Genomic DNA, 11,333 nt, shown 5'->3' on the forward strand with positions numbered 1-11,333 from the left:
TTAAAGCACTAATAAACAGTTAAATCACTCAATAATGCTTTAAGCAGATCACAGGTAGTTTAATTACCGTCCACGTTTTCTCATAGCTGTCACCATCTTTCCCTCTATAGTTTATAATCTATCTTTACTTATCATAATCGTCGAAGTTTTTGTGTCAGTGTAAAAGATAAACTGCCTATATCATTTCTAGTGTATGAGACGGAGATGCCAATAGCGATACGCGAACAAGGAACAAGGAACGCCAAAGTAAAGTACACGTTTCAGTAGAACCATTTCAATAATTGTGCCACACTGCAATAAATATACTTATAACTTTCTTGGCGTACATTTGAGTTGCCATTTTCACTTCTGCCTTTTTAATTTGAGTTGCCAGTTAGATATCAGTGATGATATCTAGAGGCTATCAATCTTAGAGTGAATATTTTTCTGTACCGAACCCTAATATTAGTTTTATAGTCATAACCATCGAGTGTTTTAAAAACAGTGCCATGACCATTCAGATAATGATCATTTAGGTCATACAAATTAATGTAGTGGTAATTTACCAACGTTTTTTTTGGCTCAATAAAATTTAAATTTTCTGTTAAAATCAATTTACATCCGTCATGCCTTCACACTGCAAAGTAAGGAATGTAAGGAGTCGTGAGCTCAAAAGTGGCATCCTATACACCGATTGTCACTGTCTCCGTAGAAATGGGTTACAGTATGATTGCCGAAGAACTGGTTGCCAAAACTCCTCTGGTTGTGAATCGTTGCCAGCGCCGTGTTGCAAGCCGGCTTGCGTGGCTTGCATCAAGCATAGCACCAACCCACACGCTGAAGCTCTGACTTCTATTTGCAAAATGAGAAAATGCTGTCGATTCTCAGAATAAACCACTGTACAAGATTGACAGTGAATAGCTAGCGCATAATAATTAACACTGGCATAACATTTCAAATACAGAATTTAAAGAACAGATCTCTGTAGAAACAAAAATTTTCTGACAGAAGACTACATTGTCTCGAGTAGTTCAGATGTAAAAAAAAATTGTAAAAAGTCTCTAAATTCTAAATTTTTTAAGTAAAGTTATATTTTGGCTAGCTTTATGTAAATTTAAAGACAATTTTTTCTAAATATTTAAAAGCCCCCTCCTCCGTACTTTTTATTGTACTATCAGGAAATTTCCCGACTCCAAAATGTAAGTTCTTGCTCGTTATTTTATTTTCCAGCTCCGAGTCTGTCTGTGCACACTAGTGTTTTTCGCCGAGGTTTCTCGGCGAAGCGGTAATGCGGAGTGTACGCCACGTACATGCCGAGATGTCTGCGGTTATTCAGCGCCGCGGTGACGTCATCTAATCGCTGGCTTCGGTTTCCCAGGATCAGCGGTGCCGTCGTGTAGCGGCCGTGATGGGGCGGTGAATGACGTCACTAGAACGTTGTCTGTTTGCAGAATGGCGCAGTTTCCTACGCTCTACGAAACCGCGCCTCTTTGTTTACATGGACAACGTTTTGGTGACGTCGTATACCGCAACCTTGCGGCCGCTGTGTGACGGTAGCGCTAATCCTAGAAAATATGTTACGTGTCCGTCGCCATGTGCAGGCGGCGTCACCACAGCGACACGACCGGTGGCGAATAATCGCAGAGACATCGTGGTTTGTGCGCCGCATGTTCGCCGCGTGCTAGCCACGACCTCGCTCCGCCGAGAAACCGCCGTGAAAAACGCTAGTGTCCACGAAGCCAAAATTTTAAATCTATATACGTACCACGTACAATGCGACATAACGGCGTATTTTCTCACTTGTCGCACAGCACAACCCTTTAAGGTATCTACGAGTAAGACGTACCTACGATTGTAAAACAAGAACAGCGAACATTTAGCCGGTCAAGGGTAATAAAATCTATCTTACTTGATTCTAACGTCATTGATTGTTTCAGGTGCTCTCCATGCGGTCCTATGATATGTTATAAATATGAAGACTGTGGCCCTCCGGTAAGTGTTCGTAATTAAATTATTACCGATATATTATTATATCAAAATCTAATCACAGGAATAATTTCGTTATTGCTATGCTGCTACTGATGCGGAACATATGAAAAGTGATCAGATTTTCGGTATACATCGTGGCTAGGCAGTCAAATTTTTGTTTAATGTATAATTTTTATTAAATAATTTGTATACAGCTGAGGTGTCTCCCAAGATCAGCCTTCAAGCGAAACGGGCTTCAGGATTGCCAGTTTTTCCAGCAGGGCTCCATTCGGTATTTGTGCCGAGAGTGCGATAGTTGTAAGCCCGTCGCGTCGCCCTGTCCGCCGTGCGTTCGCAGACCTCCTCCTGGGAAGACTTACGTGACTCGCTTCAGCGACTTTGATTTGATATCTCAGTGGTAACAAGATGTCGACGCGTCGCTCTTCTAGCACACGGTAATAAAATTGTGCAATACATGGCGGACAGTCGGTGACTCCAAATTTTCTTAAAAGTAATTACGTTCTTTGTTTGCAGACAGGAAAGGCCTCCACTAGTGCCTCGCGTGCGGAGGAGGGCGGCGCGGAAAAAAAGGATGAAAAAGAAAATCAGCTGAAGAGAACTAAGAGCCGTGAACTGCGCGGAGGCATTATGTACTATAGCTGCCACTGCATAAAGCGCAATGGGCTTCAACACGACTGTCGCCGCACAGGCTGTGGTGGTGAACCAGCGTGCCTGGTATTGCCTGATCCATTGTGTGCCCCCAGCCAGCTGGCCCGCGCGCGCGGTCTCGCGGACCCCGCCCCCCTCGCAGCGCATATGCGCGCGGCAAGCGGCGGTGGCTCTGGCGGGCCTGCTGACGCTGGCTCTGGAAGCGGCAAGCGGTTTATAGTCTGTGAATTAAAAGGAATAATTCCGGACGCTGGTTCCGCAGACAAAGGCGGAAAATGTTGTAAGTGTCCTTGTTCACCATCACAAGCTCCTACCATGCAGGCTAATCCACCTGTAGTCGGTGCTTGTTTCTTAGCTGCTGCGTCTGCCACCCCTAAAGCTCCTGTGAATACTGCTGGAAATACTCCTGGTAACCAGTGCCCATGTAAGCCTTCAGCCGGTGCTCAATCGACTTCGCAAGGACAGTCTTCAGTATTCGTCTTAGATGAGAAAACTATGGACGATATCTTTAAGCGGTTTGAAAGTAAGGAGTTAGCGGAACCGAGCGAGAAGGTGGTGATAGGGCCGGGTGGACGTCCACGTAAGGTGAAGAAGCCAGTTGTGAAGGAGCCTTGTACCAGGCCGGGGTGCGTTCACTGGAAGCCGCCGCCGCCCTGCGTTTGGGATTTGCCTTGTAAAGCGGATTGCTTTGAAGCCCCGGTTGGTATTCAGCCAGGCCGCAACCCTCTGTCGGGGGGCAGCGGCGGCTCGAGTGGCAGCGGTGGCGGGGCCGGGCACGGTGGCCGCGGGGGTGGTCAACCGGGAGAGCGAATGAAGTTACTGACGCCTCAATGTTGTACAGGTTGCTCTGCGCCGGGCGGCGGCAGCGCGGCGGCGAGCGGCGGACCGGCGGCGGGGCTGCCGGTCATGGTTATGAAGCTCTGCTGACGAGATATCCTATACATCAGCTTAAGAAAAAGTGCAAAATGCTATTGACGTGTAATTCGAAACTATTAAAATAAATGTTTAATGTTTTTTACTTATTCTTTCTTTAAAATATCTTATATCCTTTATTCACAGAGTAAGATAATAGCTTTTACTTGAACATAGTTATGACTGCGCCTAACTGTGGACCCAGCATTAGGGGTGTGTTCCCACTAGTTCCATTGCCAGTACTATTATAGAACTCTATTATAGTACTGCCAATGGAACTAGCGGGAACACACCGCATTAGGTGGCGTTTCCACCAGAGATGTGCGTGGATGCGTTGCGAGGAATGTTTGTCCTGTCTTGAACCAATAGAAACTTCATTTACCTATCATCCTTCCGCTCAGCGCAGCTCTAGTGGGTACCGCTCAGCGGAGCTAGGTTTTTGCAATACAAAACAAGAGGTTATTGCGAAGGATGTTTTGTGAAGTATTCGGTCACTAGGGGTCAGTGGCGCGCGCGCTTCTCGCTCCCGCCGGGTCAGGCTTGAAAAACCCACTTTCCCGAAACGTGCACTTTCTCTAAGTGCAGTTTCCGCTAAATGTACACTCCCAAAAGGTACCTACATTTAGCGGAACGTGAGCTTTTCGAGCCTAACCCGACGCAAAAAGAGGGGTGTTATAAGTTTGACCGCTATGTGCGTCTGTGTGTGTGTCTGTCTGTCTGAAGCACCGTAGCTCTTAAACGTGTAGACCGATTTGAACCTTTTTATTCGAAAACAAGTTTTCTAGCGATGGTTAGATAACCTAACCAACAAAGTTGAAAAACCCCGACTATGTCACTTCAAAGTTCAATATCTCAAAAACGGCTGAACTGATTTTGATGAATCATGAGAACCATCGCTAGAAAACCTGCTTTCAAATAAAAAAACGCATTCAAATCAGTTCACCCGCATAAGAGCTACAGTGCCACAGACAGACAGATAGACACACAGACACACAAAGCGGTCAAACTAATAACACCCTTGTTCTAGCGTCAGGGGTTTAATTATAGTACACCTTTCGAAAAAGTCCCCCTATTGGAAAAGTGTCCCGTAGCCTTAAATTTGGTATTTATCCTTATCAAACACAGACTAGGGGCTAAGTTTCATTAAAATTGGTTAATCTGTTTTTGTGATTGAACTTTGAAATAACAATGTCAGAAGTTTTCAACTTTTCTAAGTAAGTCGGTTAGGTTAAATCCATTTAAAAAAAAATCTAGAAACAGTTCAGTAAGTAAGTCTAAATTCCACATACCGTAAGGTCGGGGTACTTTGACCCATTGAAGGGTACTTTGGCTCATATAAAAACCTCATAAAAACGTAAAATAAAACATAAAATAAAAACACAAAAACGTGATCTATCAATTATCATCACATTAACACCAACCACATGGCAAAGAGCCATATTCTCAAAGCAATATTAAAACCAAGACCGAGTTAATCCCAAGGGCCAAAAGTTACCCTTCAGGGCCAAAGTACCCCGAGGTTGGCGTTCCCTGCTTCCTCATAGTTAATTTTCAAAAGTACAGCTGGTTTGGATTGGTTTGGCGAATAACGCAGTAGTTCCTTCGCTAGCACATTCGCCAAAGCTTGAATGGAACTATTACGCGTTAATTTTTAATTAGGCTCTGGTTCTGCTACAATACAAGTGATGAAAGAAGCTTTGGGCTTATACCTAACTACTAAATTTTATTTAACATCTTTATCAATATTCCCAGATTTCAAAACATTTATCTCAAAATACCAAAATTGCAAAATGCCTAATTTTTTTTTAAAACACCGTAACCTTAATATGGCCGAATTTCAAAATACCTTAGTTTCAAAACACCTAAACTTCAAAACGCTTTCATGGCAAAACAACATAACTATGCTTAAAACAACCAAATGTCAAAATACCTAAATTTGTATTTACACTGAGATTGTCAATTTTTACATAAGATGCATCTTCCTGTTTCTGCCACGACGGTAAATTTTTGGCACAAAAAAAAATAGGCATTTTGCCATTTAGGTGTATTCGGTGTTATTTTAATATTTTGTCATTTGATATTTAAAGGAATTGTGCATTTCAATCTTTAGGTATTTAGAGAATATAACGTTTTAAGACAAAGTCATAATGAATTTCGTTCATTTTAAGAATGACAAAATTTGAAATTTAGATAATATTATGAGTCCATGGTAATTTGATAATTAGGGGTATTAGTGAATAAGGTATTATGAAATTTAGTGGTTTTAAGCCCAAAGTTGAAGGAATCACTGCGTCTTTTTTTTTGGTCCTTTACAGTTTAATTTCTGCAGTTCAGTCAATATGATAATTTGAATGTTTTCAAGATAACTGATGTTGACTGTACCTACATGATGCAGTAATACCTTATTAATACCTTTATGGGTACTTATGTACTAATACTTACTTTTTTTAAACTCTCTTATCTATACTCTTTACTTTTTCCTTTACTGTTTCTACAAAGGTACTTATACTCTTTGCTTTACTGACTGATGACTGACTGTTACTATTACATGACTTCAACATGACTTATAAACAACCATCCATCAAAATAGATATGTAATAATACCAATAAAACTCCACTAAAACTCTAAAAAAATACCAAAATTTATAATGTAAAGTTACCTAAATACAATTAACTAAATTTGTAATGTAACTAGCCTGCAGTGTAGCAATAGCAATGACTCCGTACTGCAACATAGCCCGCCCCTATACCCGCTTGTTCTGCTGTAGGCATTACGGTGGTAAGGTTGGTAAAAGTAGTGGGGCTGGATCCTCTCCAAAGAGTGGAGGCACGAGTGGGGGGACTGGGGGGTGCTGTGGCCCTCCTGCTACACCAGCAGTATCACTGTATGATGTAAGTATGCACGATATGTTTTTCTTAAGTATTTTATTTTTAAAACAAGCTTTTCGTCAACACTCATCACCATTTCATGTCATCACATCACCATCTCCAGCCTAATGCTGTCTACATACTCGTAATAACGCTCTACTGCTGGGCTCAAAATGAAAGGAGTTGGGCTGTAGACCCCACGCGGGCCCTGCTTATACAAGCCTGCATGTTTACTGACTAGGTAGGTAGGAACTCTTTCTTAGCAAACATTGTAAATTTAATAAAAGCATATAAAACTTAAAGTAGTTATAAAATGAGAAATAAAGGGCGACTTCTCAGATATCAGATACTTCTTTGCTACCTTCCTTTCATTGAAATACTTCTTACAAAAGCACTAAAAAGATTTCACGACAATTAACGTCACGGAACCGGAAAAAGCAATATTTTGTAAAAGATGAAGAGCTGTTGACCTATTGTAACTTAGATAAGTAACATTAAAAAGCGAGAAAAAACATAATAATAATAATAATGGACCATTGATAGAAGCTTAGTAGATAGTACCTATGTATGTAAGTGAGTAGATGGCAAGGTCGAGTTTTGCTGGAACATGCTGAGACACTTCAAACAGATCAGTAGAAACTTTATTTCGTTTTTATATGCGCAATTAACCTAAGTCAATCGATCAACTTGAATTTATTAATCGCATCTCTCATTTTTCAGGCCCGAAAGTACGGTCACGTCTTACCCAGCAATGACGTCATGACGCCTTTTGACCCTTTGTGTCCGATACCAACTGGGGTTTTTCGTAATACTTGCGGCGAAGTAAGTTGAGAAGAGAAATAATATTTCTTTAACTTCGTACTAATATAATAAATGTGAAAGTTTGTGAGTGTGTATACTTTTTCACACAAAATAGATGAACAGATTCGGGTCAAATTTATTATGGTCCACGAGCCATCTACAAGTTTTGTCAATCATTTCCACTCGGGTAAGATCTTGTAAAATGCTTTAGAGAGATGTACCATGAAGCTCGGTGAACGTCAGCTGCAGTTCCGTTGGTGGGTAGAACAGTTAGTAGCCTCCGACGCACGTTAAAGAAAACTGAATTTTAGTCAGAGAAGAGAAAACATACAGAATGTTGGTTTGAGAGGCATCGTTTTATACCTATGGGTCTTCAAAATGTTACCTTCATGTACTTAGTGTGTTTTATTTTCACAGATACTCGGGCCCTTTGCTGGTAAGTGTGCATTTTATCGGAACCCCGAGTACTACTCCTTCCATCACATGTCGTACTTCGATTTACAATTATGCCTGTGCTGCTGTAGAATGCCACCACCTAAGACTGGACGAAAACCGTAACTAAATTAATACAAACCTTATCATTATCTGCAACAAACAACTCTCAAAATAAAATCATGCTTTACACTTAAAGTTTGTTTTGCCACGCTATTTTCTTAGGTAGGTAATTCGAGTGTGACCATCTCATTTGGGATATTATATTGTATTTTGCATTTTTGTTTAATTTGGGCATCCATTCAAACGCTCTTTCATACATCTCTTTGTAGTCCTATTATACCTAGGTTCCAACGGATTGACTAAACTGTTATAGTAGTAGTAGTCGATTATTTAATTAAATGAGATGATGCAATCTGCCTTCACGACGTAGGTAGACGTTTAACAGCTACGAGTACAGCCTTGGCTTTAAGATTTTTGTTACCAAGTAATAAAAATAGCTGCAGCGGTTACCCTAATACTTTCATTTCTGTGTATGTGTGTATGTTTGTTACTTCTGCACGCCAAAAGGGTTGCGAAACGCATTAACATTTTGAAGGCAAGTCACCTACAACCCACAAGTCAAGTCAAGTTTTTAGGCGTCCACCTCATCCATATAAGTGATCTAAACGCTCAACCATCCTAACGATAGTATAGTCAACCTATTGTTGCCTGTTATATTACAATATAAGAATGCTTAACATAATAAGTAGCACGCAACTTCGTCGACCGACACTAAGACGTGTTTCATAGCATTTGCATGCTAACAAAGTAACTGCAACAGATTATACAAGGCTCCCCGTCAGATCAAGATGATTTATGAGTTTATAGTAATTAGCAGTCAATGTATAGCAAATTACGTGTCGTCTCGTTCCGCTGCGTTTATGATAAAGCAGTTCAGCTGACAGGTTGTGCTGTGTACCGCGTAGAGGGAGAAAAAAACTGCGTTTCTCTCACGCATCATTGACTAAGCTGTTATTTGGCCGACACAATAACGCTTCTATATTATTTGCATCAGTTACCATGCATGATACGGCACGTGTTATACCTGGCATTAAATGCTGCTTTGCCACACAAACGATTAGTTACTCGCTGTTATAGCAAGCGGTTGAGAGTTGCGGGCGATCGTTGGATCAAGTGGCGAGTTGTCAATGTCATTTATTGTGGCGTTCTAAGGGGAGGCCATTGTTCAGCAGTGGACGTCTTTTGTCTGATGAAGTTTGGATCGGGAGTTATTGTTTACTTATACTTACCTAAAGTAACTTCTAGCAGGTAAGCGTAGTTTGTGTTTTAGAGTTTCGTACAAAAAAACGGAACCCTCGAGGATCACTCGTGCGTCTGTCTGTCTGTCCCTCCGTCTGTCATAGCCAATTTGCTCCGAACCTTCCTGGACAAAATCAGGTGACCTTTGGTATAGGTGGTGTAATCCTATATGACCCAAACACAGATACATGTGCGAAGTAAATAAATACTTTTCTAAAATAAGGGTCATTTTCGGAGGACAAATTACGAAGTAAAAAAGAGTTTTGCAAACCTTATTGTGTCATATATCAAAATGACCATTCCCTCCACCTGATCTCTGAAACTATTGAACCTTAAATTTTGAAAAAAAAAATAACTACTTAATATGTATAGTTCATTGCTTGTAGATTACAGGATTTACAGGAAAACCTATAATAATTCTATCAATTGAAAATAAAGTGGTACAATACAACTCAATATAATAGTTACGTTCACTTACAGAAAATAGTTCACTAAAACACTACTAGATAGCGCTAGTAGCAGTTAACTCGCGTCTTACTGTGAGGATTTCAAATGTGATATATTAATTTAAAAAGTACCGTAAAAACATTTATAAAAAAAATAGAGGAAAAGATTTGACTTTGGCATTGTTCGGAATCCTCTACACGCGAGTTCAACTCGCACTTGGCCGGTTTTTTTATGTATGGATTGATATAAATTTGGTATCGACTGAACTCTTTATTCTTTAAAGTTATTCGTTATTGATTTATCCATAACCACAGTAGATTCTTTTGATATTCACGTCGGCTTTCTGTTATACCTACTTAATTTAAACTGGTCAAATTGTCCGTTATTTTATTAAGAGGCTATAAATAATAAAACTATAAATAAGCAGTGTTTTGAATACATTATCTTACATATTATACTTAACCTACTATGATACTATCTTCATCATCTCTAAGTCTTCATCTGCTAAATACAGACAAATAGGCAACAGAAAAAAAAACAAATATGTTTAGTGATTACCCAGTGACTCACTGATAGCACCAAGTCTGAATAAACATACTCGTAGTTTAATGAAAAGTCATAAAGTTGAGTACAGAATGAAAGATAAGATGCACAAATAGGATTATTAATTAAAACGTAATTATAGTAGGTAGTGCGCTGTTATTAAGAGTTAATATGGGATTGTAATTGAAAATGACATGTGAATAACCTCAGCCTATATTAAACCGTTATTTGCTGTCCGGAAAACTAAAAAGTGTAATGAAGATAAAAAGTTAATTACAGTTTATAGGTACGACAAGATCAACCCGCCAAACAAGTAAAAAACATGAAGATACCAGTTTTTAAGTCATTCTCACCATAACAGGTGGATTCTATTACTTGTTATAATATTATTTTGGGTACTACGGAACCCTTAAAAGCAAGAAATAGAAAATACTACTAAAAACTACGAAAATTAAGTTCTACTGATCTGTTTGAGGTCGGTGCCCCAGCACAAGCCAGCAGGAGTGGAAGGAAACTAATCACCAACCTTACCTTACCTACATAATGTATCACGCTGGCTCGTGTAGAGTCACCGACTTCCAATATAAGTAGATACAGTCTTATTTTCGTGTTTTTTTCGAGTCGGTTACATTTTTTGCTATATAATATATTATATGTACCTGCAAATTTGTACGGCACCCTCAGTGGGCGAGTCTGACACACACTTGACCGTTACTATGTGTAAGAAAAGATTAATTAAAAACTTTTACTCGAGTCCACTTTAGTACTTACTTGTCAATCCACTAGATACCGTCGTTTGCTATAAATATATACTTCCCTAATAGCTCTCGGCTGTCCTGAAGCTGTCACGAACATAAAAGAAGTTATTTGCGGTGAAAATTGAACACTGTTGTTAAACGAGCGATTTCTAGTTCGAAGCGATTTCTACATTATAATAGCTAGAAGCTCAGATTTCCCTGCCCAGAAAAACGTTTGCTAAATAGATAAAACAAACATTCTAATAGCTGAATAACCTAAAAATCTCTGCATTGGGCCTAGATAATGCAATATGTAAGATGTAATCAACACCATTAGTTTTCTATTTGACTACACGTCAAACTCGTAAATGCAGTATTCGTGTACCGTAATATTATAATACCTCGCCGCAAGCAGAGTGTGCTAAACAGGGTCACAACTGTTTACATAGATACGATTCCACCTAATTCTCATGCTCATTTTAGTTTCCGCCTGCAATTTTACCTAATTGCAGTTCCATTGACGTATATTGTGATCCGTTTCGCTGTGGCTTGTTTACCAAGTTATATTATTTTTTATGAAGGCACATAGGCACATGGACAACAAGTTGACCTAAAATGCCAATAGGCACGCCACTATCCAACTATGTGAGTATGTATACTCTAAAATCGGATAAG

General features: G+C 39.8%; 3 protein-coding genes across 3 annotated transcripts in view; all 3 read left to right on the plus strand.

Moving 5' to 3' along the window:
- Nucleotides 1–487: 487 nt before the first annotated feature.
- On the plus strand, nucleotides 488–3,634 carry LOC141438306 (uncharacterized). Its single transcript, XM_074102132.1, has 3 exons — nucleotides 488–1,178; nucleotides 1,917–1,971; nucleotides 2,482–3,634. Coding segments are annotated over exons 1-3 (1,119 nt in total). The 5' UTR covers nucleotides 488–1,176; the 3' UTR covers nucleotides 3,544–3,634.
- Nucleotides 3,635–6,159: 2,525 nt separating this feature from the next.
- LOC141438307 (uncharacterized) lies at nucleotides 6,160–7,827 on the plus strand. Its single transcript, XM_074102133.1, has 3 exons — nucleotides 6,160–6,420; nucleotides 7,117–7,218; nucleotides 7,615–7,827. Exons 1-3 carry the CDS (start codon nucleotides 6,244–6,246, stop codon nucleotides 7,753–7,755), a joined length of 420 nt encoding a protein of 139 aa, XP_073958234.1. The 5' UTR covers nucleotides 6,160–6,243; the 3' UTR covers nucleotides 7,756–7,827.
- A 1,009-nt stretch (nucleotides 7,828–8,836) lies between these two features.
- Nucleotides 8,837–11,333, plus strand: part of LOC141438308 (myosin-IIIb-like) — a 29,541-nt gene continuing 27,044 nt past the window's right edge. The window contains exon 1 of the mRNA XM_074102135.1: nucleotides 8,837–8,940. The gene's annotated coding sequence lies outside the window, so the exon portion shown is untranslated. The remainder of the gene's footprint in view (nucleotides 8,941–11,333) is intronic.

The sequence above is a fragment of the Choristoneura fumiferana genome, chromosome 18, assembly GCF_025370935.1.
Source record: "Choristoneura fumiferana chromosome 18, NRCan_CFum_1, whole genome shotgun sequence".
NCBI lineage: Eukaryota > Metazoa > Arthropoda > Insecta > Lepidoptera > Tortricidae > Choristoneura > Choristoneura fumiferana.